The sequence below is a fragment of the Sapajus apella genome, unplaced genomic scaffold (assembly GCF_009761245.1).
Source record: "Sapajus apella isolate SASKATOON/1434 unplaced genomic scaffold, GSC_monkey_1.0 scaffold39, whole genome shotgun sequence".
In the NCBI taxonomy this organism is placed as follows: domain Eukaryota; kingdom Metazoa; phylum Chordata; class Mammalia; order Primates; family Cebidae; genus Sapajus; species Sapajus apella.
This window is the reverse complement of record NW_022436979.1, coordinates 16,462,270-16,490,144: the sequence shown is the minus strand read 5'-3', so window position 1 is coordinate 16,490,144 and position 27,875 is coordinate 16,462,270. Positions and strand designations below refer to the sequence as shown.

The 27,875-nt window shown below is 46.1% G+C and overlaps 1 protein-coding gene across 5 annotated transcripts; it reads left to right on the top strand.

The window, feature by feature from the left end:
* The first annotated feature begins 116 nt into the window (after positions 1 to 116).
* DCTD (dCMP deaminase) lies at positions 117 to 27,875 on the top strand. 5 transcript variants are annotated; one of them, XM_032298714.1, is made up of 7 exons: positions 189 to 284; positions 718 to 884; positions 1,974 to 2,088; positions 2,805 to 2,940; positions 23,026 to 23,142; positions 24,493 to 24,589; positions 26,491 to 27,875. In XM_032298714.1, exons 3-7 carry the CDS (start codon positions 1,981 to 1,983, stop codon positions 26,567 to 26,569), a joined length of 537 nt encoding a protein of 178 aa, XP_032154605.1. In that variant the 5' UTR covers positions 189 to 284; positions 718 to 884; positions 1,974 to 1,980; the 3' UTR covers positions 26,570 to 27,875. The 5 variants fall into 5 exon arrangements, with proteins under 5 accessions (XP_032154603.1, XP_032154605.1, XP_032154606.1 ...); XM_032298712.1 differs by lacking the exon at positions 718 to 884 and having other exon boundaries at positions 117 to 284; XM_032298715.1 differs by lacking the exon at positions 718 to 884 and having other exon boundaries at positions 194 to 256.

Genomic DNA, 27,875 nt, shown 5'->3' with positions numbered 1-27,875 from the left:
TTTGTGCTTGGGCCCTGAACTCCGCCGGCCTGCCGGACTGCGGGCTGCCTCACGGGGACCCGGAGGCTACGGCGACGCCCGGCAGCGCCTTTGCTGGGTGCGGCCCGCCCCGCTCCGGGCCCCGCGCGCCTGCAGTCCTGGGAGCACCCGGCGTCCGGGCCGCGGCCCTCTTCCGGCCCCGCCCCCTCCCCCGACTTCCTTCCCTTCACGCGGCGGCGACGGGGACGAGCACCGGCCTTCGAGCGGAGCCCGCACCGTGTGGTGGGCCGGGGCCGGCAGTGCGGGTACGCGGCCCGCGCGCCCCTCGCCACCGCCGCGTGGCGCCATCCCGAGTGCGGGGCGCGGGACGCCGGCGGGCCCACGGGGGCCTGGGGCGGGGGCGGCGGACCCTGCGGCGTCTCGGCCGCGCCCAACCTTCAGATCGGAGAGTCCTGGGGAGTGGGAGCGCTCGGGGTCCCCGCAGTCACGCCGGGGTCGATTTCTCGGCGGGCGCTGCGGCCTGTGCGAGGCCGGCCCCCTCGGGAGTGCCCCGGGAGGTGGTGCCGGGCGCCTGAACACCGCACCCCTTCCTGCGCCCGTGTGTGGGTGGGAATGCGAGTGTAGGCCCTGGATCAGGGCTCAGGGGGTGGCCAGCGGCTTGGGGTCTGCCTGGGACGGTGACCAGGTGTGTCTCCCTGAATCGTTGTATCCGAGTTTCGGTTCTTTCTCTTTCTACAGCTGGGCCTCAGTCCTCACAGGGTTCCAGTGGGCATTCGGCCACGCCAGGGAAGGCGCCCAGACGACTGACAGACTCCTTCCCTTGCCCCTCGATTGCCCCCTGTCTCCTATTTAGTAGGTCCTTCTCTAGCACCCCGCAGCAATGACGGATGGTCCCCTTTAGCCAGGTGGGAAACCAGGCCGATCCAACATTTGTATTTTCTTGTTAAGGGGGTTGCCAGGCCTCTCAGATTTAAGGCAGCATTTTCAGTGAGTGACCGTGGTTCCCAGCACCGACTCTCCACCGCATCCTGGCCTTAGGCACTGCCGCCCTGCACGGTAGCATAAGCCTCAAGTGTGGAGCCTGAAGCAGAAGCTTTGGGAAATGCTTGCCTTCCTTTAGACCACATTCCTCGTCTTTCTCAAGATTTCTCAGTGGTACCCACCCCGTTTTTGTGTTGTCTTCCTTCCTTGCCCTTGTTTCATTCCTTTTGAAAGGGACCACTCCCCTGAAGTTCTAGGACCCTTCGTGGGCTCTCCCTGTTGTAGACACTGCCTGTGCTTAGCCCTGGTGAAGCCTACATTCCAAAAACCTGGCTTTAAGAGTAGCACTTGACATTTTTCATAGTTTCTTCTCATGTAATTCATTACTCAGCGTTACAATTTCTATCCCATCTGGGGTAACGAGGGAAAGGGAAGGGAAAATTATCTGGTTAATATCAGAGTTGGGAAGGCTTCAGATGTTTTCTTTAAATCCGTCTGGCATGGATAATAATCCTTTGTGGTTCTCTGAGTCTCTGTGAGATGGGATGGCATTGTCTACCTTAGCCAGGAGTGAGGCTTGAGTGACATGTTGTGTAATAAGCTTTAACAATGTCTGGAATCTATAGATGATCAATAAATATTTCTTTTTTCCACCCTCCCTCGTGCTGACTCTGTTTTTTTAAGGGAGAGAGGTAAAGGACAGAACAATTTGTAGGCCAGCATGTGTAGTAACTTAAAAAAAAAAAATCCTATGAGAAAGCAGGAAATAGATGAAATATTTGGGAACATGAAGCTATAGGTGCCAAATTCAGATTTCTGAAATAGGAAATTTCTTAATTTTTTACTTAAGACCAGTGACTGTTTAGGGTCCATGTGTTGTGATTTCTGATTGGTAAATGTGGCTGAAGTTGCCTGTGTTTAGAGATTTAAAGGTTCAGTGTGGTTGGGTTGAACTGGAAAACAGACAGTAAAATGCTTTTCTCAACTTCTGTTTTGTCACGTTTTCTTTGTAGATCCAATATGAGTGAAGTTTCCTGCAAGAAACGGGTTGACTATTTGGAATGGCCTGAGTACTTTATGGCTGTGGCCTTCTTATCAGCACAGAGAAGCAAAGATCCAAATTCCCAGGTAAATGAATTTCATAAAAGAAAGCTTAGATACCCACAGGCAAAGAGTTTCCTGCACGTGAGCAGAGAGGAGAGACTCAGTGGACGTCTGTCAACTTAGAAGTGTAGTGTCGGCCAGGTGCGGTGGCTCACGCCTGTAATCCCAGTGCTTTGGGAGGCTGAGGTGGGCAGATCATGAGGTCAGGAGATCGAAACCTTCCTGGCTAACACAGCGAAACACTGTCTCTACTAAAAATATAAAAAATTTGCCAGGCGTGGTGGCATGTGCCTGTAGTCTCAGTTGTTTGGGAGGCTGAGGCAGGAGAATCGCTTGAACCCAGGAGGCAGAGGTTGCAGTGAGCCGAGATTGTGCCACTGCACTCCAGCCTGGGAGACAGAGTAATACTCCATCTCAAAAAACAAACAAAAAAGAAAAAAGTGCAGTGTCAGTCTGCCTTTTGTGCTCCATTTCTACAAGCTTACTTCTTCCTGTGAGACAGAAAATTGTCCCATGCCATTGTTAACTGCCTCTTGTGCCCCTTCTGGGACTGGGGGTGCACTTTCCTTGGCTTGCGGGAGCTGCCACAAAAAACAGGCAAGGAGACCAATAGCTCTCAGCACCTGCAGCAGCTCTGCATCTGTTTTGAGTCCTGCAGTCCCCCTGGTTTCATTCCCTGCTTCTTCAGTGACAGTCCAGCCAGTTGCAGGCACCAAGCCTTCGGGCATGTTTCCTTCTAGGTTGGCGCCTGCATCGTGAATTCAGAAAACAAGATTGTCGGGATCGGGTACAATGGGATGCCAAATGGGTGCAGTGATGACCTGTTGCCTTGGAGAAGGACAGCAGAGAATAAGCTGGACACCAAATACCCGTACGGTAGGGCACGTTTTATGTCCCATTCTGCTTAGTGACATAGCCTGGTGAGTGCTTAATTAAGAAAGTTGGTAATTAAGAAAGTTGGTCAGAAGGCATCATCTCCCTTTTGTCATCAACAGCTGGAAAGAAAAATATCCTATCCAACTACCCCAATTTCCTGACTTTGTCTCTTAAGTTCCAAAGAGAGCCACGGAGGGAAGCATGGAGTGGCCACACTGCCCATCCCTGAGATCCAGGGCTCTGTTGCCTGTGCTGAGTGAGCCTGGCAGGCCTCACCAGCAGCCTGCTGGCCTCCATAACAGCAGAGCATTGTTGGCCAGCTTCTCTGTAGAGGGTCACAGCCCCTTGGACAGATGGCTGAGGGATGTGCATCATGGCTCTGCAGGTTCTTTTTTTACTACTTGGAAGCAGGGTCAGCTCCCCAGGGGCTGGCTCGGGCTTTGGTCTGATGAGAAGCAAGCTCCATTCGGCTGGTGTGCCTGATGAGAACATCTGGCTCAAGCTCATCTCTGGGAAGCGGGAATCAAACTGTGAGCTAGACATCAGGAGATGGAGGATTCAGTTACTTCCTCCAGTTCCAGGGGATGCTGCAATTTCACGGTGGGCTGTGGTCAGACCAAAAGCAAGAAGTAAGGTTGGGCACGATGGCTCACACCTGTAATCCCAGTACTTTGGGAGGTAGAGGCGGGCAGTTCACCTGAGGTTGGGAGTTCAAGATCAGCCTAGTCAATATGGTAAAACCCCATCTCTACTAAAAATATAAAAATTAGCCAGGCATGGTGGTGGGTGCCTGTAATCCCAGCTGCTCGGGAGGCTGAGCAGGAGAATCACCTGGCCTCGGGAGGCAGGGGTTGCAGTGAGCTGAGATTGCACCACTGTACTCCTGCCTGGGCAGCAGAGTGAGACTGTATCTCAAAAAAAAAAAAAAAAAAAAAAAAGCCAGAAGTGTGGAACTATAAACCTTTGGCTTGACTGTCTCTGGATTTTTACCTTGCGATTAGGGAAGGGTGCTTCTTAGAATTTGTTGCCTGCCTGAGCCCCAGGGAAAATTGCTTCAGAGATTGCCTTTGAGGGTCCAGCCATAGCTTTACTTTTTCCTTGTATTATTTGGAGAATATGCAACTAATGCCCGAAAAGAGGCAAATCATGCTGCGTCTGCAGGTTGGTGATTTTTTATAAGGCTAGGTCCTGTATTTTATGTCTGAAAATGAACAGACTGGCGCTGTTGGAAGTGAAAGTAGAGTAAGGCCATCCAAATGGGAAAGATTGTGCCTTCAGGAAACCAAGGCTAAGGCGTGATAAACACCTTTCTTCTCTGTTGACTCTCTCCTGGTAGGTTTTCCTCTGGGTTTTTCTCAGGAAGAATTCCAAGTCTACATTTAGTCTAATTTATATACTTTTACTAATGTTCCTGGACCTCAATCATGTTAAATAAGCCCCATACATTTCTTTCTAAATTGCTTAGGGGCAACTCCTCCATGTTTGAAAGAAAAAGGAAAGGTACCTGGAGGGAGAGGAGGAATTGAGGACTGCAAAGGCTCAGGGTTTCCAAGGTGGGAAAAGTACTTTGCGGATGAAGGGGACTGAACTGTCAGATCCTCCATTCAACTTCACCTCTCCCTCAGAGGAGTGGGAAGAGAGGATCAGAGTTGGGGGAGGGTAAGACTGTCTTCTCAGCCTCAGCTTCAGAGCTGGTGGTGGTGGGTGACTAATTAGAAAAATGTGCTGACTTAGAGAAACTTTTTGTCATCCTGATTTTGATTCTATAAGCTTTTGGTGGTAAGAAAGAAGGGAAGTGATTAGTTGTTTCTAAGTCCATGCAAAGATAATTTTTCACGGTGCGGTTCAATGTCCCATGTAAAAACGGTGAAAGGGGAGGGTCGATATATTAAAGATCTGCACTGAAATGTGTGACAGCCACAGTCAATATTTCACCCAGTCTAGAAAGTGAAATACTGGCTCTTGTGCTGAACTTCGATATGGAGGCATCCTGGGATGTCAGTCCGTCATACTCAAGTTGGTGCAAAAGATACCTGTGGTTGGACATTGCACAGGGGTCTTGGGTGGGCACCGAACGGCCCTTCCAATGGGACCTGTGCCTTCTTCAGTCACTGTGAGCCCCAGGCAGATCTGTAAGCAGTGACCTAGAAGCCAAGGGCCACACAGTAGATTCCAGCACCTCCCCCACACCCCAGCCTTCACAGCACTCCCTGACTTCCCGAGGAGGTGATTTTGTTTGTTATGAGACACTGCCTTTTGTCCAAATTGAGGACAGTACCTTTCAGAGCCCCTTTCTAGAAGGAATTCGTTTAAAAACCTACATAGGTATTTGTCCAACTTCACTGATTGTTTTTATTGAATAGCTGCTGAGTTTCTGGGCACTGGTTGTCTGCATTATTTTTTATCATCCATATGATACCTCTAGGTTTTCAAAGCTCTTTGCTCTTACTTATCAATTATTCATTTTATACGTAGCTATGTTAGAATGCCGACAATTTTCTTTCACGAGAGCAGGCTTGTAATTTGATGTACCATAAAAGTTGTAGAAGGTATTGAATGGTTTTTAAAAGGCATTTAGTATTACTACCACCATAATATGGTAAAGATGGGCTTTAAGTCTAAATGACGATGACTTTATATAAAATGTACACTTGTTGTTGCCTTGCCAAGGCTTTTCAGGACACAGAGGTAAATGTTTGGATTGCCTGGGACGTAACAGAAATGTTTGCTGATAATTGACTCAAATGCAAAATCTTTTTTTTTCTGCTTTTGTTTTGAGTTTTTCAAAATTAGCTTTTTTTTTTTTGAGACAGAGTTTTACTCTTGTTGCCCAGGCTGGAGTGCAGTGGTGCAGTCTCGGCTTACTGCAACCTCCACCTCCTGGGTTCAAGCGATTCTTCTGCCTCAAACTCCTTAGTAGCTGGGATTACAGGCATGCACCATCATGCCCTGCTAATTTTGTATTTTTAGTAGAGATGGGGTGGCTCCATGCTGGTCAGGCTAGTCTCAAACTCCCCACCTCAGGTGATCCACCTGCCTTAGCCTCCCAAAGTGCTGGGAATACAGGCATGAGCCAATGCACCCAGCCAAGATTTTCAAAATGAAAGTATAAAATAAGGGGTTACTGCCTGGAGTTGGGTAGCTTAACCCATTCTTTCCTCATCTATATTAATGGATACTAAGCTGCTGTAGCAGGAAGGGTGGATTCATAGGTTATGTGTTAATCCCTGTAAAGGAGCTTTAGAGATGATCTTGAGTTATAGACCAATGATTTTTAACTCTTTGGAATGTACGGGACCCTCTTTTAAATGCCAAAAACCTTCTAGGACCCCTGCATAATGCTAAATTCTCAGTATCTTTTGAGTAAGAAACTCCACAATGACAAAAACCAATTCATATCAATAACCGTTTATGTTAATCTGAACTTTCTTAATCGCATAACATTTATGTATATTTGGGGAAAGTTTATGTATGTACTGGGTCTGGTATTTATCCAGTTGTGTATATGCGTGGCCCCCTTGCAATACCTCAGTCGTGTCTCAGGGTTCTGTGCCCACAGGATCTAATCCTCCTCCATTCTTGTAAGTAACTTCTATAATGTCACACATCAGGTGACATCTCCTAATTCCAAGGTCAGTGCTCTTCCTGCTGCCTCCGTGTGTCTCTCCTGTGGGACACAGGAAGGAATTCAGCTGCACTGAAATGCCAATCATCTTCTCATTTTTTTTGCAGTTTATCAGACTGAGGCTCTGATAAAATAACTCCTCAGAGATCAGGAGCTCCGGAGGGGTGGCATGTGCCTGGCATTATGCAGAAAGCCTGGCATTATGCAGAAAGCCTGTGCCTGGCATTATACAGAAAGGCTCACTGTAACATTTCTTCACAGGGGAGTGCAGTGGACTGAATGTGTCTGTTCCCACATTCACATGCTGAAACCTGAATTCCAATGTGCTGATATTTGGAAGTGGGGCTTGGGGGGACATAATTAGGCCATGAGGGTGGAGCTCTCCTGAATGGGATTAGTGCCCTTCTACAAGGGACCCCAGAGAGCTCTGTTACTCTTTCCATGTGTGAGGATAGGAGAAGAAGATGGCTGTCTGCAACCCTGAAAGGGGACCTTGCCAGAACTGACCATGCTGGTGTCCTGACTTCCAGCCTCCAAACTGTGAGAAATAAAAGTCCACTGTTTCTCAGCCACCCTGTCATGAGACTTTGTTATAGTAACCCCAAGGGACTGCGACAGGGAACTTGAGAGTTGTGTAAATTTGAGCTCACCAAATAACATACAACTTAATACTGCTTTATTAATTCTGTAAGTCGGAAGTCATTAGTCCTGATTGACACCTTGTAGGGAGAAGGGAAACACACACTACTTGTAACATAATAGGAAGACAGAGCTTTTCCTGGGATGCGTCTCTAGAGAGGTATTTTTAAGGGGTATTTTTGTTCTTTCAGCCTTGGGATCAAAACTTCATAAAACTATTTTATTATAATGTAGTATTAATGTGGAAAATGAAAATTCCCTCTGCTAAAGAAGCTTTTTATTCCTTCCTTTTCCTGAAAAATCTAAAAGACAATATGATGTCAGTAACATTAAGTGGCAGGAAGAAGGCAATGTTATTATACTAAGAATCTTTTCAGATGATTGACAATTAAAAAACCAGGAAGCAGCAGATTTATCTAATTTACCAGATTAAAAAACTTGGGAAGATTCTTATTTTTATGAGGAGGTGGGTTGCTAAACCCATGATGAAGTGTTCAGTTGACATTTTTCATTCCTTTTTCTTTGTGGAATTCATTACAGTGAAGCACATTTAATCAAAACACCAATTTTATCAAATGGAGGTAAAATGCTCTTGGTGATTCAGATATCACAGTTTCCTTGGGTTTTCATAACCAATTTTGATGATATAGTTTACATATTAGAGAGTTGGAGAATTAACTTGCTCCCGTTGTTAAACTTAAGGGAAGTTTTAGCAATGCCCGCCACTTGTATCCAGCTGCTCAGCACGTGCAGCCTTGCTGATTTCTGCTGGCGAAGGGCTCTGGGTTTTGGCAAGTGCCTCTGTGCTTGGCCTCCTCCCTCACCTCATGGACCGGGGAGCCAGGATTGCACAGCCTGCTGCATCTCACTGTACCAGGGAAGGGACCGTAGAGTCTCCATGTCCCCAAGGGTGGGGAGTGGCCTCACTCTGAGTGCACTGGGCAGAAATAGAGATGAGGGGCCCTTACCAGAGTCAGTTCTTATGTCTACAGGGATACCCTAAAAAGGATATAATGCTGGGAAAGAAAATGCTGAAAAACCTGGAATTCATTAAGCCGAAAGAGTTCAGCAGAGCACCTTAAACACTCTTGCCAGTGTGGGGCAGTGCTTCTCAGTGCTTCTTTAAATTCTCTATTTAAATTTCATCTTTATTTCTCAGATTTAGCATATTGTTAAGCATGCATAGATATCATTTTTGTGATTACTTAGCCATTTACTTTACCCCCTTGAACACTGACATTTTCCTGACTGCCAGGCATGTGATATATTTCTTTGGCATCCGAAAGGTTAGTCTTGAGAAACTAATTTATCAAGAAGTTAGGAGGCTGATACTTCTTAAGCTGTGACTTCCTCACAACTTGTAAAAGCTTCTTAGTAATTAAGATCAAATTTGTTCTTTCAGTCCTGAGATTGAATGTCCTCTGATTTTGTTAGTCAACCCATGAATTTGATAACTTGCTGTTGTTGCTTTTCCTGCAGTATTTAATTTCACTTACAGCTTCCTGCTGCTCTTCCCCTGCCTGGCCATCTAGCAGTGTTGGCTGACAGCAGGTCTAATTAGGGACTTTTGTACAAAACAACTTATATAATCAATGGAAAACCTTCAAACAATTGCATAGGAAAGACATTAAGTAGATGATTTTTTATGACTCAAGGGGCAAACTCAGGTGTGATTGTGTGGGGTTTTAGATGAACAGAGGAAAACACCAGTGTATATGTAAGTCTTCTCCTACCCTCTAAAATCAACCAGCTCCATATAAGCATGTTTTACTTTAAGATATAATTGTTTATAAACAGTTTTCGGAAAAGAATAATGATATTTTGATATAATTTATTTGATGTTTATGTATTTTTATAGTTACAGAGTTAATTATTTTTAAAGTGCTAAAGAGTATTATTTCATTATGAATATCTACAAAAGACATATAGTAACAAAATAACTCCTCGTTCTGATGAACGCATGTAGGAAAAGCTGAAATGCTCATCTATGGGGATTGGACCTACCCATGAAAATACACACATATGTCTCTTTTCTATAAAAAGTGATTTTTGAGTCAGTGTACCTCATAGAAGTTTGAAATAAAACTTAATTTAAGATAGTGGTTCCAAGGTTTTCGGAAGTGGGCTGAAGCTTATTTTTGTACTGTAATTTCTCAAGATGAAAGGTTTGTTGAAAAATTAGTAGCCTTGATAAAATGTCAGGGCACATGCAACCTATTTTAGAAAACAACTATGTTAAGTATTTGAGCACAATAATGATCTGAATGTAAATGGATATTTCTAATGAAAAGTGTAACTTCCTTATTTCTTCCTTTTTGAGACAGAGTCTTGCTCTGTCGCCCAGGCTGGAGTGCAGTGGCATGATCTCGGCTCACTGCAGCCTCCACCTCCAGGTTTCAGGCGATTCTTCTGCCTTAGCCTCCGGAGTAGCAGGGATTACAGGCACATGCCACTATGCCCGGCTAATTTTTATATTTTTAGTAGAAACAGGGTTTCAACATGTTGGCCAGGCTGGTGTCGAACTCCTGACCGCAGGTGATCCACCCACCTCAGCCTTCCAAAGTGCTAATAGTAGAGGCTTGAGCCACCACACCCAGCCACTTCTTTAGTTTTTTAAGTTTGCTTAAGTCTTTGCTTAGAAACACGGGGTCGCTGTCCAGTGTGGTTACCCGACAATGATTACTCTCATAGTCTTGATTCTGGTGATCTGTTCTATGTCAGTTGTGCTGATTTTGACTGATCTTCTCTGAAACTGGCCTGAATGACTAAAGCTTTATTGTATTTTGAGCTTTTTTCATCCAGAATCTCCCTTCAGAAGCTTTGTTAATACTAACTATATAAAAGTAGAATATGAATATATTGTTTGCACCCAGAAAGACACAATAAAACCTAGTTCTCAGAGATTTTTGCAAGTGTTTGTATTGCTTTTTACTTATACTTTGCGAAGACTTTTTTTTAATTTTATCTGAATAGGGATATACATGTCTGTAGTACACACATTAGCTAAGTAAAGCCCCACAGTGCTTAAAACAACAATTACCATATTCACACAGAATAATCCCGAGGCTGCCATAAGGAGCCACAGGTTCCGGGTTTGGTATGTTTATGCCCAGTGACTGTGTTGTTAGAGGCAGCACCTGACATTTATTTCTCAGCATCTCTATGAAGTAAATTATCACTGAAGACTCCTCCAGTTCTCTTATTCCAAGGAAAAATACAAGTATTATAGCTTTGATTGCAGTAGATTAGTATCTGTTTCTCAGCTTACGGGGTTCTGAAAGTATTCTTGGCCAAAGCAGAGCTGTAAAAAGCTTCTGGAGACAGTGACACAGGGAGAATGTGCATGTGTACATATGGATGAATTAATAGAAACAAGCTCCTTTTCCTCTCTCCCCTCTACCAATTAAAGTCTGGTGCAGTTCTAAGATGAATAAAAACTAGATGGAGACAGGATGCATGAAAGGGAGGGGAGGGTCAGACTGTAGGTTACTCCACTGACATGGAGGTTAGAAGACATTGGATGAGAAAAGGTTGGATAACAGCAATAAAGAAAAAAATCTGGCTGGGCTCAGTGGCTAACGCCTGTAACCCCAGCACTTTGGGAGGCCGAGGCGGGCAGATCACATGGTCAGGAGATCGAGACCATCCTGGCTAATACAATGAAACCCATCTCTACTAAAGATACAAAAAAAAAAAAAAAAAAAAAAGCCAGGCATGGTGGCACGCATCTGTAGTCCCAGCTACTTGGGAGTCTGAGGCAGGAGAATCGCTTGAACTGGGAGGTGGAAGTTGCAGTGAGCCGAGATTGCACCACTGCACTCCAGCCTGGGCAACAGAGCAAGACTCTGTCTCAAAAAAAGAAAAGAAAAAAAAATCCTAGCTGAGTATGGTGTGCACGCCTGTAATCCCAGCACATTGGGAAGCCAAGGCAGGTGGATCGTTTGAGCTCAAGAGTTTAAGACCAACCTGGTCAACGTGGCTAAATCTTGTCTCTACAGAAAATACAAAAATTAGCCAGGTGTTGTGGTGTGCAGCTGTAGTTCCAGCTACTCCAGGGAGGCTGAGGTAGGAGGATCGCTCGAGCCCATGAGGCCAAGGCAGCAGTGAGCCAAGATTCCACCACTGAACTCCAGACTGAGTGACAGAGTGAGAGACCCCATCTCAAAAAAATTAAGAAAAAGAGCCTATGTCTAAGTGAGAGAGAACATATGAATACATGGTACACACTGAACACTCTTTGGAGATAAGAGTAACCTCTTAGACCATTAGAAAAAAAGGACTTTAGAAATTCTTTTGAGAACCAGCCAGCATGACAATATTTATTGAAACAGAGATACTTGCGTGGCATTAGGAAATTCCTGTGATAAATGCAGGATATTGGTGAAAACAAGAGAGTTGGAATGCAGCAGAATGGACACTCCTCTGCTGACGCTGTCTGAAGGGTTGCTGCCAACCAATTAGTGGAGGTGTAAGTTTTATCTCTGTGCTTCTTTCAAATGATAGATGCCAGAGTAAATTTAAAATATTGAATATGATAACTGAGCATGGATTTTTTAATTCTGCAATTAAAAGACTTTGTTCAAAATGCCATTAAGTTTGAGTTTAGGTGAATAAAGGGAAGCAGAATTCTTCTGTCGCTTTTTCTTCTACTTGTAGTTGTTTAGGATTTAAATAAGTACTAACATTCTCTTACCAGCTTCAGTTGTCTGCTGGTGATGGGGATGTTCCCTGGAGTCATCTTGCTTTCCTTTTAAAAATTGTAACTGTATTTTATACGCATTGGCTTTTTTGAGAACACCGTCACATATAGTCATTCATTTGTTCAGCAGATACTTCTAGGGCATTTATTATGTGTTTTACATGCCAGGTACTCTGCATAGTCAACAGAATGCCATGGGAGGGTCTCTGTTTTTGGAGAGTTTGCAGACTAATTGTGGAGGAGGTAGACATTAATGATATAATATTATTTAAGATTCCTTTCTGAGGAAGTCACATTTTTTCTTTTTTACTGAGAAGGAGTCAGCCACTGAATCTGCCAGCCCCTTGATCTTGGACTTCCCAGCCTCCAGAGCTGTGAGAAATACGTTTCTGATGTTTAGAAGCTACAAGTCTATGATACTTGTTAGAGCAACCCAAACAAACTAGGACAGGCTGTGTGTATGAACTGTGTTGTCCTGGGGCAAGAGTGGAAATAGGGACTCGCCAGCCGGGAGGTGAGGCAGTGGATGGTGCAAGGGCTTTGGAGGGGGTGGGTGCTGGGGCTGGAGAGGCTTGGCTGGAGACAGGGTATATTTTAGGGGCAACATCAGGAAGACAGCATGATAAAGGGTGGGAGAGGCAGATTGACTTCCCCCAAACAGTTCTGGGTACAGCAGCTGTAAAGGCATACTGAGGAAGAGAAGCAAGATTTTGGGACGATCAAGGAAGATTTGGACGCCTGAAGGCTGAGATGCCCATGAGAGCTCCCTGCAAAGGGTCGGGTGTATGAGTTGGGGATTAGTCCAGGCTGGCCGTGTCAGTACAAGTATATCAGTGCCAGCAACCTGGGTGGCTGATCGAGGGAGTATGTGCAGAGGCAGGAGCAGTAGCCGTGGCTGAGCTCTGAGGGCTCCAGCGCTTAAAGTAGTTGGGGGAAGAAGGGCCCATGAGAAGGAGCACACAGAGCAGTGTTTTAAGGAGGGCCTCACTTTGGGAGGACAAGGTGGGTGGATCACAAGGTCAAGAGATCAAGACCATCCTGGCCAACACGGTGAACCCCATCTCTACTAAAAATATAAAAATTAGCTGGGTGTGGTGGCACATGCCTGTAGTCCCAGCTACTCAGGAGGCTAGGCAGGAGAATCGCTTGAACCTGCGAGGCAGAGGTTGCAGTGAGCCGGAATCATGCCACTGCACTCCAGCCTGTGCGACAGAGCGAGACTCTGCCTCAAAAAAAAAAAAAAAAAAGAAAAAAGAAGGAGGGCGTCTTAGCTGTGTCAGAGGCTGCTGGCTGCTGAGAGTCCTAAGATGAAAACATTTCCGGGGTTCAGCAATATGGAGGTCATGGGTGATACCCCCAAGTATGGTTTCAGCGGAGCAGTAGGGTTGGAGGCCGCACTGGAGCCACTTGCAGGAGAGCAGGGTGAGGCAATGGGGATAGTGTTACTCACATCTGGCTGTGGGATGTGTGGCGAGAAGGGAGCAGAGTAGTGGGCTGGCAGCTGGAATGCAGATGAGGCCAAGGGAAAGGACTGCGTAGTTTGTAGGATGGAAGAATCTGGTTTTGGCTTTGGTTTTTGCTTTTCTGCAGCAGATATTTATTTGCTGATGGTTCTAGTCCAAGACAGAGAGAGTGAGGTAGAGATTTCTGGAGCAGAGGCAAAGTGTTTGAGGCTGTGGGGATCGGCCTGTCAAGACACCGTGGTTGGTAATAGGAGGAAGGACTGAGCGGGGCGGTGGGAGGACAGCAGACACGGGGTCCTGAAGGGAAAGGCAGGGTGGTGATCCGTTGTGGCATTCCCGTGAAGGAGGAAGCATGGCCATCGGCCGAGAGAGCTGGGAATTTGGATTGTGGGAGAGCTGGGAGAGCAGGGAGAGAGATGATTGTGTGGGTTGGGAGAGGAATGTCCTAGGAATGTAGGGCAGTGTCAGGAGCTCACATCTTACCTGAGAACCGTGAGTTGGGTGGTTGCTCCCCATTTTCTACCTGCCGAAACAGGATCAGCACGCTGCCTGAGGCGGGCCCGGTAGAGCCGGAATTAATTAGAACACATGTGCCCCTACTCCTCCTCCAGTGCCCAGTGCTGAGGCCCGGTTCACCTTTAAGTGCTACTGACCCACAGAGGAGGCTTTTAAGCTCCTTACAGCATATTTGCATCACAGTGCTATCAGCGCTGATTAATGCTCTGTTTCTCCTGGTGCTGTTGCGGTGCATATTAGGCATCACGCGTGCATTTCACATGAACAGTGAGAAGGGAGTTGGCACGGCCTGCCGTGGATGCAGTACAGCTATTTCCACATCCTCCTCCTCCTGACCTGATTGTGTGCCCTTAGCACATAGGGAGGCAGTGTAATTAGAGTTCCGGGGGCTTTATTACCAGTAATGGCCCTGCTACAGTCAGAAATCTCTTTAGCCCCGAGCACTACCATTGGGGCTAAGTGGCTCCCCTGGGCGCAGGGAGTTGTCACCTGCAGCTTTAGGGAGAGGCAGCGAGGAAGGGGGCAGGGATGGGCAGCAGAGCGGGAGAGAGGGAGCAAGAAATGGGTATTCTTGCAGACAGGCTGCATTGGGCAGGCCAGGACAGCCTGGTCTCAGGTGGGCACATGTGGGAGGGGGTGGGGAGCACTCACATGTGGCAAGTAGCTCGTCTGTGCTGTGCTCTTAACAGGTTAGTCTTTGTAACAGTTCTTGGAGAGGGATTTTTCTGTTTCTCAGGTCTGGAGGCTGAGGCCGAAGAAGATTCCTGGCTTGTAGGCTGGGGGCAGTGTGTGAGGACATGGTAGGGAGGAAGCAGAGGAGATAGGCAGAACCAGGGGTCTCCAAGACCTGGGAGTGAATTACCCCAGGAGTGGAGATGGAAGTTCATGCCTCAGCCTTCAGGGACCTGGGCCATGGGCAGGCAGATGGGCGCCCTGGGGGGAGGCTTCCCTCAGACTCGGAAGATGGGGCTGCCTTTTATGTGAGTGGCTCATTATTTTCTCCCCAGACCTTGGTAGAATTCCTTTTTGATGTCATTTTCTTCTAGCAGAGACCTCCTCCCTGGGCACGGGGGGAAACAGAGCAGACCCCAGACATTTTCCAGGCCTGCGGGGGGTTTTCCTCATTACCCTTTTCCTGTCTTTATTTCCCACACAGACTTACACTGTCATGCCTCTGTGGTGGAATTATGTCCCTCCGTGGTGGGGGGTTCAGTTACTTTACTTTCTGAGTAGAAAGGTCACACTGTGTGAGGGGCTGGGCTGGGGGCAGGGGTGTCTGGATTCCAAGGACAGGTAGGCTGTTAGGGGTGGTGTGGTCAGGGAGCCAGAAGCGCCGTCACCTGCTGCCTCCACTCAGGAAGATCCGGTTCCTGCCACCCAGCATCTTTCTCAGAAAACAGGTCCGGTTCTGAGTGCTAGTGACAAGGGCCTCATTTGCAGAGTTCTTTGCAGTTCACACAGCATTCTCCTACCATGTCCCTCACTTGCTGTTCGTGTGACCCTATGAGATGGGAAGGGGCGGGTATTATTTTTCCTATTCATGACTGAGAGGCTGGAACCTGAACAGGGTATTACCTTTGTGTAGGCAAATCCTAGAATTAAATCCAATGGTTCTGAAAAGACATTTGTAATCCAAGTACATTTTTCTGCAGAAACAGTGTTACCTGAAGATTCAGTTCCCCTTGTACCTGTGAGCAGTGCCTGGAACCCTATTTCCTGCTTTTTCTCAGCGCTCCTTCATCAGCCCTACTGCACTGCTTCAGTGTGCACTCAGGCCGCTGCTGGTCTCTATGCTTGGGCATCTGCAGCCCAGTTGGTGTGAGCTCTGCAGGGACCAGACCTGCCTCCATCTGGCAGCCCACACCCAGCCCCGTGGAGCTCTGCACCCTGTGTGGGCAGTCTGCAGCCAGAACTTACCAGAGCATGAATAGGAAACTGCAACAGTTTTAAACTGTTTTCTCTTCTTGCTCCAGCCCTGTTACTAAGGGCTGGGTGGGGGACAGGGCTCTGTCTGAGCAGGCTTAGAGGGGTGTAGGCTTCGGAGCAGTCTTGCAGGCTGGCAGGGGGAAGATAGGGCCTGACGGGGGAGAGGGCAGCGAGCAGAGGGGCCTATCTGGTGGGACTGCCTTAGAGAAGTGATATCTGTTGATTTCTACATGGCATTCCCTTCCCCGGTTCCATCTTTATTTCCAATCATTTGAAAACCCTGATAATTAACCAGGTTGCTACTTTACTAGTAGGAACCTCATGCAGGAGAGGTAAGATAGAGGGGAGACATTATTTGGGACCAAACTATAGAAATCTTTGCTTTGGATTTTGGGGAAGCCATAATTGGGGACACTTTATAAGCTTTTGGGAAAATGTACTCGGTGGGGGTGGGGTGGGGGGCTTAATTGTCATGGCTATTCTGTTGTTAAATTATTGACGTGAAGGATAGGTACTCGGGAGGCTGGCAGTGACATATGAGGTCCTGTCAGGATATCTTTCAATAATTAAGAAACAAGTAGTTGAAATTCCATTTTAGTTCCAGAAGCTGTGAAGCAGTTCCATATATGGATCAGTTAGAGGAGCCAGCATGTACCCCATCCCTCAGCGGAAGTTTCTATCAGGCATCTGTGGACAGCGGGGGGGCGGGGTGGGGTTGCCTGTGCTCCCAGAGACAATGTGACAGGTTTAGCAACTCTGATAACTGTAGGACCCCAGAAGTAAGAACACTTAGGCCCTAACTTCAGGAAGTAATGACAAAAAGCTTTGTCATCAGAATGGAAGTAGAAGATCCTGTAAATTACTGTTGAGTTACTTTTTTAAATGCACGGGTCAACCTTGAACTTGGATATGCCATTTCATGTCACTTGTTAATTGCAGGGTGGGAACCCAGTAGAAATGATAGAGGGTGATGCTTCCCACCTTTTCATTCCAGAAGGCCACGAGCAGACGCGTCTTGGCTCGAGTCCTGACCCTTGTCTTGTCAGTGAACAGAACTGTCGGTGCTCTGAACACCTCAGCCTGGGGTGGCGGCAGAAGGCGTTGCAGGTCTGTTCCCCGTGGCAGCAGGTGCTCCATGCCTGGCCTTCTGACCCCGACCCTGGCAGGAGTCGCCACACCAGGCTGCCACCTGTTCGGGTCAGCCTTAGCAGAACAGCCCTCAGGTCTAAGGACGTCGTTTTCTTTAAGGAAAATACTGTGTCACTAGAAATGAGGGTTTTTAAGCAACCTGCAGAGTTTCTTTAACTAGGCCGGAATCTTCATTTTCCTGACTCCAAATGTTCTCAGGCCCCAGTAGTTCCTGTCACGTCTCAGTTGAGGGTAGAATAACACTATCACTGCTAAATTGTTTGTGTAGCAATTAGAATTTGTTTAGCATTATTTAGGCTTTTTAAACAAACCTATCCGAGTAACCGTCATAATACTACAGTCTAAAATAGATATTGTATTAGTCTTATATCAAATGAGGTGAAAGCCAAATCTATAAAACGTTGAACTCTTAAATCTAACCAAGGATGGAATATATCCTGTTAATTTGTCAAACTTCTAGAGAACCGCCTACATGAGACAGTAAGGATTAATCAAGCCCTAGTAAGAGAGAATTTGAAAAATACAGTTTTCTAATTATACAGTCTCGTCTCAGTGGCCCAAGGTTAATGCGGTTCTGAATTCTGACAGTTAGTAATAGAAAAGAAAAAAGAAAAAAACCAAAGCATAGGAATTGTCTTATAATTATCTGAAACAGAGATTCTCTTCCGGCAGACAAGGACCCTATAAGCATTAATCTGATATTTTCAGCATTTGATTCTTTTCCTTTTAAACAAGGTAGGGAATAACTGGAGGGTTTTGTGTCATTCTTTGTGCTTGCTTATCAAATAATATGTAGTGTTTGCAGATTTATTTTGCTTATTGCTTAGCTATAGATGTGTAATTCTAGGTTGAACATTTTATCTTTTTTATGATTTAGACTAACTTGTGAATACTTCTAGACACTTTATCTTTGAAATACTTGGTCCTTATTCCTACTACAAATATAAAAACTTACAACGACTTCTTGGTTAGTTTTTGCACTCAGGTGTATTTGTAGCTCTTGCTGCAGTTCATCCAGGCAACACAACAAAAATGTTGACGCTAGAGAAAGGTAAATTTATTCCTTCGTTTACTGCTATGAAATATCTGTGGAATGTTTATTATACAGATTGAGCGTGCCAAATCAAAAAATCCGAAATCTGAAACTTTTTTTTTGAGACAGGGTCTTGCTCTGTTGCCTAGGCTGGAGTACAGTGGCACAAACGCAGCTCATTGCAGCCTTGACCTCCTGGGCTCAAGTGATCCTCCCCCTTCAGCCTCCCAAGTAGCTAGGACTACAGGCACACACCACCATACCTGGCTAAGTTTTTTGATTTTTAGTAGAGATGAGCTATTACTATGTTGCCTAAGCTGGTCTTGAACTCTTCAGCTCAAATGATCTCCCCCACTTGGCCTCCCAAAGTGTTAGGGTTACAGGCATGAGTTACTGCACCTGGCCCCAAATCTGAAGCCTTTTGAACACCAGCACGACACTCAAAGGAAATGCTCATGGAGCACTATGGATTTCAAATGTTTGGATTTGAGATGCTAACCTGGTAAGTATAATGCAATTTTTTTTTTTAAGTTTGAAATCTGAAACAATACTGTTCCATTTTGGATAACAGCTATTCAACCCATAGAGGAAAGGTACACGGAAGCCCCAGACTACCCAAAAGAAAAAGCCTGGGGTAAGATGGGCAATTATGGCTCGACATCGGATTTCAGGTTTTATAGATGGATCTAATGTCTGAGAATCTGTGAACAGATGGATTCTTAAAGTTAATGACTGGCCAAGCGTGGTAGCTCAGGCCTGTAATCCCAGAACTTTGGGAGGCTGAGGCGAGTGGATTGCCTGAGGTCAGGAGTTTGAGGCCAGCCTGGCCAACATGGTGAAACCCAGCAAACACAGTTGCCACCTGAAACATAATTTTTAGGAATAGTATTTAACCTTGTATGTGGGATCCATTCTGATCTCTATCCTTCCCTTCTTACCTGTTTCATTAAAAAAGAAGAAAGAGCTGGTGTAACTCACTGAACTGATTTCATGACCTGCAGTTTGAAAGACACTGTTTTAGAGAAAACTAGAAATTATGTATGCTTTACAAAGTCAGAAGACAATCATTTTAAAAATAAATTGTAGTAGCAGCTGTAGATAAGATGTTTTCATCTTGAAAGGAAGAAAAAAGAGTCCTAAAAGGCTGAGACCTCTCCAGACTGAGGACTAAGTATGCATGCCTACACATAAGAAAAACGAGAGAAGCGCGTGCCTTCAGAGATGGAGGGAGGGAGGGGCTGGGAGCACAGCCTTGCGTTTCGCCGGAGAGGCGGCCACGTTTTGGTAGTGAAAGCTTGTTTTGGAGAAAGTCAGCTGTTTGGAGGATTGAGGAATGAAACTGGAAACCTCAGGAAAAATGCAAAAACATCGGATGAACTTGGTATGTTTTAAATTGCTTTTATTTAGTTAGCTGGAAATGCACTTTCGCAGATCCACCGTCACTCCTGCAAATTACAAGAGGGCTCAGGCACCCCGTGGAAGGTCATCCAGCTTCCAAGCGGCAAATTGGACCTCGAGCCCTCGTGCCGCTCCTTGTTGCAAAGCTCTTTGTCCATACTCGCTGGCAGAGGGGGAGAGTACAGCGGGGAGGATGCCTGGCCTGTGGTGGTCTGGCCTGCCAGGGCGGGTGCAAGCTTGTCACGGGCCAGACAGTCATTGAGTGCTCTTTGTGGCCTGAAGCAAATTTGGCAGGTGCCTGTCATTTGATCAGTGTGGATGGCCGGTGGACACAAGTAAATGAGTCCCCAAACTCTACTCTGACCTACCTGCTTTAAACAAATTGGAGAGGGTCATCCAGTTAGTCTTCCCAGTCTCCTCTCTGAGGACAGTCTGGGGGCTGAGGCCTGGCTGAGTCCTGTCTTCCCATGTGGAACAGGCCCAAAAGGAGGTGCAGGGCGGCCCAGGGGACAGCGATGGTTATAGAGTTACAGGACTGTGGAGATCCTGGAGCTGAGAGGCGAGTGGCAGCCACAAGGGTGACGCTGGATTTCAGGACCACAACAGGGAGTTAGGAGGTGGGAGGGGCTGGGTTGTGCCTCAGTGCTCCTTTGGGTTGGAGTTTCTCCTCTCAGCCCTGCAGGTGGGGGCTGGAGAAGCCAGTGGTCATCAGCCAGGGCTAGGGGAGGTCTGGGGATGGGTGGAGGTACCAGCAAGAGAGATCAGGGTCGGTCGATCCTTAGACCCTTCACCGAACACTCAAGTTTCCTGTTTGTCAGTGTCGGGTTTTGTGTATGTGGGATTTTGGATTGTTCCTTTTAGAGTCTCATGTGTGCCAGACACACCATTGTTCATATTGCCCAGTAGCTTTATATATATGTGTGTGTGTGTGTGTGTGTGTGTGTGTGTGTATACATACATACATATGTATATTTTTTAACAAGAAGCTTTACATTCTTTGTCTTGTGATTTTTTTTTGGTCAAAAGAAAGCATGTCTGTTTAGAATCCTGTGCATTATTTTTATAAATTGCCTTCTATACACAGGGATGTCAGATGCTGCCCAAGAGAATCTGTTTCATATGGTAATTTTCACTAATGAATCCAGACCTATACTGTTAAATTTTGCCCCAAACTGCCTGGGATGAGGTAGAGGAAGCTAGTTGCAGTCAGCATGACAGGTCTTAGAGGACGCTATCATAGTGTTTCATAACAGATGTAAACTCTGTAGTCCTGAATATTAATACCAGCGCCATCACAAAGTATTTATTAGATGGGAGAGCATGTTTTTGATATTTGAATTTAAGAGGACTTTCAGTACTTCCAGCGTCACCATCAATAATTGGAATCTGCATTTCCTCCTTTATTCATTAGATAAATATTTAACACCCATTACGTTCATGGCATCACATTAGACTGTGGGGGAGTTACAAAGAACCTAGGCTGGGCTCCGCCCTCAAGGGGGAAATAAAGGAAACAATTACATGTGATTGTTTTTAACACCAAGCAGCATGAATCCAAGCTCTGGAGCATCCTGGTCACCGGGGAGGAGGGGCCACGGGAGCCCCTCCAAGGCCAGCACTCACATGGCCACACCTTGTGCTTCCCAAGCATGGGCCCTTGCACTCTCCTGTCTTCTTTCCTTGTCCTCCCATGCCTTCAGGGTTTGTGAGACCTGTGAGTCTCAGGGCATGACTCTGGTCACTCTGGCCAGTGAGGATTATTCTCTGATGGGCTGGGGTCAATGAAATTCAGCTTGTTTGTCTCTTTAGATTTTCCTGCAATGCCAGGAGAGACCGCTCATTTTGACACGGGACTGAGACCTCCTAAAACATGGAATTTGTGGATAAAAACGAATACTTCCTAACTTTTCCTGAGCGAGCTTTTGGTCAGCCTTATGCCTGCAACATTGCAGAGCTGCTGGAGGACCCAGGCGCACAGGTAGTTGTAGCTGCCCCCGAACATGGGAAGCCGGCTGAGAAGGGTGGCCAGGCCCTCGTCTCTCCGACACAGAGTAGGTGTTCAGTAAATGATCATCCATAAAGTGAGTCGGGACTGACATGTATGAGAGCCGTAAGTTGGGGCCACTTTTCATTTAAGGCCTCAGAATTCCTGGAAGAAAGTGTGTGTAGAAGGTAGGCGGGCTGGAGAGGGTCGGGGAGATCTGGAAGATCCCCATATTTTTATACTAAGTGGCTTGTGTGATGTGGGCCATGGCCAGGTCAGTCATTAACTCGTTTGACAAATATTTATGTTAGCACTTGCTGCCTAGCATGTACTGGGGATACCAGGGCAGCCAGCAGGCAGTGCCTCCTCAACTTGTCTGCCCATTGGAATCCCCCGGGAACTCGCTTACAAATTCCCAAGCCCAAGCCATGGCCAAGGCCATCACACTGCGCAGGCATGGGACACAGATCTCCATATTTTGGAAGCTCCTAAGGGTGCTCTGATATCAGAGAAGTTTGCAAGTCACTGCCATCAGGAGCTTATAATATGGTTTTAGATAACACACCTAGGAAAATTCAGTGATGGTACAAAACAGCCATCCAGAAACCTCCTGGACAGGATGAGAGAGTCAGACCCAGGTCTGTGCTGTGAGCACCACTCACTCCCACTCAAGGAGGACGTTCCTGTGGATTAGGGAGTGGGAGCATCTAGCCAAACTGGACCTGGGGCGTGTCAGCTTCGCCAGGTTCAAGAGAAGGAGGAAGGGGCTCACCTTGACCCTGAACTCAGGCAGGTCCAGATATGACCTGGGATGGTAGGTGGAATGGACCAGTATATCAAGAACTCAACTAGTCGTTGCCATTTCAGTGGATGAATGCATTTCTTATAAAAGACAAACGGGCTGGGTGCGGTGGGTCATGCCTGTGCTCCCAGCACTTTGGGAGGCTGAGATGGGCGGACCATGAGGTCAGGAGTTTGAGACCAGCCTGACCAATATGGTGAAACCTTGTCTTTATTAAAAATACAAAAACTAGCCAGGCATGGTGACATGCGCCTGTAATCCCAGCTACTCAGGAGGCTGAGGCAGAAGAATTGCTTGAACCTGGGAGGTGGAGGTTGCAGTGAGCCGAGATTGTGCCATTTCACTCCAGCCTGGGTGACAGAACAAGACCCTGTCTGGCTGCTGGTGTGTTTTCTTGTGCATATGTGGGCTGAGCATGATGCGGTGAAGCAAATACCTCACGATGGACACGCTCAGCATCTTCACTTCGTGATTCTCTTGCTCTAAAATTGCCTTGCCCTCTTAACGGCCACAGTGAACCTCCCTGTGTATGCATGTCAGCACACCAATAGCCAGCTTAGGTGGGCACTTTCATGCCCTGCGTCTTGTGGAGCTGCGCTGAGGATGGGTGCAGGCACCTGACCTCAGCCGTCCTGGCCACTCTGGTGCCTTCAGGCCTCACTGCTCATAAACAACCAGCCAGGCCACGTGGGCCTCATTTGGTATTCTTGGTACTTGCTATTTCTAATCAGTTTTTTAAATTGAGTCTGTTATATGTTATTTCAGAGGGGGGAATGGAATGTGTTAACACTTAGCAAATTCTTTACGAGCTGCAACCAAACTTTTCCTTTCTTTCCCTTTCAAACCCACAGTGTGCCATGCCGAGCTGAACGCCATCATGAACAAAAATTCGACCGATGTGAAAGGCTGTAGCATGTATGTCGCCTTGTTCCCTTGTAATGAATGTGCAAAGCTCATCATCCAGGCAGGTAGGAACGGGGTCTTCTCATTTGTCACATTTGCATTGCTGCCTGCTCGTCAGTAGCTCTTGCTGATGTGTTTGATCTTAAATTGCTATTGTTTAGATCTAAATTAATTGCACTATCAACTTTGCAAGGTATTTCCTGTGTTTTGTTTCTGAATGGTGCCAGGTATTCTAAGACTAATTGCATCCTCTGTGATTCTTAGAGTGTTTTTAATTTAGTTTGCAACTTCTTAAACTGCAAGCTGCCAAAAAACAACACAGGCATTGCATATAATTACTGTCAATTTCCTATTCTCTGACATATTGTGCATAGATTAGAGGGGAGGGAGAGAAATGAACTTCTGTCAGAAACAAGGTCAGCTGGGAGTCTGTATATGAAATTTTAATTTGTATCTAATACATGGTAGATATTTGAGGATCTAAACATATCTTGGCATATAAATGTCATAAGACCCAAATGGTACTCTGCCTTCAGGTTTTCTTATGTTACAGTTACCATAAATCTACATCATTGTATTCTGAATATTTCACCTTTTTCAAACTGTCACATCTAAGATTCAGCTACACTTTGTCTCCATAAAACTCTCGGCTGGAGATTTAAAGACTTATCATGTTTAGCCAGATGTGTGGTTTAAAGGGGCTGTTTGTCACCAGCCCTGTGGATCTCAGAACAGAAGCGGTCTGCTGGTGCTGAGGAGTCGCTCGGGCCCCCTCGCTGTTGCTGTCGCCATTCCTGGGAAGCTCTCCCCTCCGTGCTGGAGGTGTGGAGGCGGTGGCAGGCCTGTAGACTGAGCAGTGTGGGCCCCACATGGCAGCCTCCTCTCCCTTCAGAGGCCGGTGGAGGAGCAGCCTTCAATGCAGGGCCGTTGGGATTCCTGACTCGCGGAGTTAGTGCTGCCTGCTGAGATCAGGACAAGAAAACAGACCTGCGCTCCGTAGAGCTGGTTTGAAGTGGCCTGCAAAGCCATGCTGGGAAGCACACCGCTGAATTTCCCAGCAGTCCCCACTCCTTCCATCGGTCCTCCCATTAGTTAAGAGAAGCTGCCTTGTGAATAAAGATGATTTGATTACCTGTGGTAAGAAAAATTTGTCAGTCAGATCAAGACTTGACTACTTGACATGTTTTCCCTTTGCATTTGTTTTAAAAAAAAATCCATAAAGACTGGAGGGAAGATTAGATATAATCCACCCTCTGCTGTATTAGGAAGTGGCAGATATGTATTTCAGTGACTGGACACAGTCTGCAGGCACACTTGGAAAAGGTCATTAATCATAGACGCTAAAAGCGCTCCAGCTGTCTCTTGCAGCATCTGTGTGTGCATATACTAAGGGGGCTCCTATTGTTACCTTACAGGTATAAAAGAAGTTATTTTCATGTCTGATAAATACCACGATAGTGACGAGGCCACTGCTGCGAGGCTCATGTTCGATATGGCTGGGGTGGCGTTCCGGTAAGCAGGGAGTGCTCGGGGGGAACGGGTGGGGTGAAGGCTGATGAAGAGACGTGTTTGACCTTGTCTCTTCCTTGTGATCCCTGACTTCCACACTTGGAGGTGTCTGGAGAAATGCAAGATTATAAGAATTTAAAGACTGAAATATCATAGGGGTAGATATTTCAGAGCAGTGGCAGGAAAATCTGAAGACAACTTTTTTTTTTTTTTTTTTTTTTTTAAAATAGAGCCTGACTCTCTCCCAGGCTTGAGTGCATTGGTGAGATCTCAGCTCACTGCAACCTCCACCTTGCAGGTTCAAGCAGTTCTGCCTCAGCCTCCTGAGTAGCTGGGACTGTAGGCGCGTGCTACCACACCTTGCTAATTTTTTGTGTTTTTAGTAGAGATGAAGTTTCACCATGTTAGCCAGGGTGATCTTGATTTCCTGACCTTGTGTTCTGCCTGCCTCGGTGTCCCAAAGTGCTGGGATTATAGGCATGAGCCACCGTGCCGGCCTGACAATTTGGTTAATGATTGTACTTTAATTTCAGTAACTTTCCAGGGGTTAGACTAATTATTCAAATAGTGAGAAGTTTAAAAATTCACAAGTTTTATAATAGGAACACCAAACCTTGGTAAATTTTGCAAATGTAACAACTCTGCCCTTGAAAATTTTGGATGAAAGTAGCCTGCCTGGTTGAAACACTGGGGATTCTTTTTTTTTTTTCTTTTTGAAACGGGGCCTTGCAATGTTGCCAGACTGGAGTGCAGTGGTGCAATCCCGGCTCACTGCAACCTCCGCCCCCCAGGTTCAAGCGATTCTCCTGCCTCAGCCTCCTGAGTAGCTGGGACTACAGGTGCACACCACCACGCCCGGCTAATTTTTTGTATTGTTAATAGAGACAGGGTTTCACCATGTTGGCAAGGATGATCTTTATCTCTTGACCTTGTGATTTGCCTGCCTCGGCCTCCCTAAGTGCTGGGATTACAGGTGTGCACCACCTGGGAATTCTTTTTACAGCAACGTTTTGCATTGAGATTTGAAGTCTTACGAATTTTTATTATTATCTTTGGTTATGAGGTATGTTTTACTTGCAAGTAAGTTCAACCACCTTTAGTTCATGGTAGAAAATTCCTTTGGGACTGTAAAGCTTTCCAGCACTTTGTGGTATTGGCGTTCAGCAGCAGTGGGATGGTTGTCGTAGGTGACATGCCTGGCCCCTTGGGCTGGCCATTAGTGGTATGGCTCAGCATATCTCACGAATACAACTGTGGTGGGCCTTCTGAGACTTTAAATTCAAATGATTCATCTACTCTCTTGCTCAGTGATTCTTAAAAGAATACGTTTTGTTCTCAAATATTTTCTTTTTAATAGTTGTAATGAGGAATGAGTGAAAAGTTAATGAGAAAAAAAAAAGTTGGCTTATGTTTGTATTTTTAGAATGTAATTTGAAAAATTACTTCTCACTAAAGGTAGTCATTTTTTGCCATGTATAAACAGCAAAAGAAAATTTGCTATTTTCTGCATTAGAGCAACTCCAAGTTGGCTGCAGAAATTTCCTAGAAAATAAGATGAATCTGATGGGAAAACTAGTAATCGGATATCACGTTGTGCAGCTAACTTCTTAGAAATCCTTTGACTTTCCAGTAATTCATGAACTCAGATAGCTGAAGAATATACAAACCACACCACCCATACATCTTTTTTTGTCTTAGTCTTTTCTGGTCCGTTTTCTCTCGGTATGGTGCACTATAATTGGCTCCTGTAGAGACAAAATACCAAGTGAATCCCAGGACATTTTTTTCTCTGCACAGAAAATATGAGTTAAGCCAAAGTAAACAAACTGCTTTAACTACTCACTAGATAATAACTATATATATATGTATATATATATGTATTTTTTTTTTTTTTTTTTTTTTAGTAAATTCACACCAAAGTGCAGCAAGATTGTCATTGACTTTGATTCAATTAACAGTAGACCGAGTCAAAAGCTTCAGTGAATTACATCTCATTAAATCTCCAGAAGATTAGGATTATCCTCTTCTAAGAAGCTGTTAATGCCTTTCATCTTGAAGTTTCACATAACTGTTTACCAGCCGGTCCAGCAAAAGTAGACATCTACAGAATATAAAGCCTCAAATCTTTCTTACTGTCTCTCCTGTGACATGGCATCTACATCTGTTTGAACTATTGATTTAGGGTTTAAAATAGGGGAGCCTGCGGTGGCCTGGTACACAGGGCTAGAGGGAGGGTGGCTCCCGCTCCCGGATCCTGGCTGGCTGGGATGCTGGTGGCTCTTCAGAGGAGAGTCAGCTGTTTGTCATCTGCTACGATCCGGCAGCCCCTCTTCAGTGCCACATGTGCTGCCTCTGTGCTGGAAGGCCAAATAAATAATTGTGCTCTTATCGGGGACGAGCAGCACACTGATCTGAACATCTGGCCAAGTGAAGCATGGCATATACTACCCTTGGAAAAAAATTAGGCCACAAATGTCAGTAGCATTGACGTATTTGCTGCAGGGTTGAGGGAAACCCCCAGCCACCCACCCTCCCGGAACCCGATTTGGGTGGCACATCTGTCCTGACAGACGAGGAGTGGAACCGAACCAGGAGTAGTTCCGCCGTCCCTGCTCTCGCCGCACACAGGGTGGTGGCACATTATCCCTCTGGGGGCGGGGACCCCTGTTGTTTTGGCTCAGTTTTGGTGTGTTGGTCACATGGAGCTCTTCCATTTCGTTTAGCTGCATAATGAGTTGCTCCTGGAAGAGACAGCCTGGGTCTCCTTGAAGCCCATGCCCTGCCATGGTGGCAGCTGGGGCTGTGGATGGGAGGGGTCCCCAACATGGATGTGTTGCCCCTCCTCCGAATGCCAACATGATTCATTTACAAGGCCCCTCTGCAACTGGAGAGAAAATTAATTCCTATCCCATAAGTGGATTGTGAGAAATTTCACATATGTGGAGATGGTTTCTTACAGCCCCCTTGGTGTTCAGAGCTCATCTGTGCCCTGGCTCCATGCCTTCATCTACACAAACATCACCTTCCTAATCACTGAGGGGCAGGGCAGGGAGCCTGTGGCTCTGCTCCTTCTCTTTAATCTCATTTAATTTTTATTAAACATGCTCAGTACCTTTGTTAAGAAAAGGCTTTCTTTATCCTAAAGATTATTACCTTTTTAAAGTGCTCTTATATTTTCACGATTTTTTATTTTGTCTCTGAGGTTTTGTATTCCACATTCTAGGGTATTCTGTAATTTGGCTCCTTACCAATATTATTAAAATCTTATTAAAATCTACCCTCCAAAGCA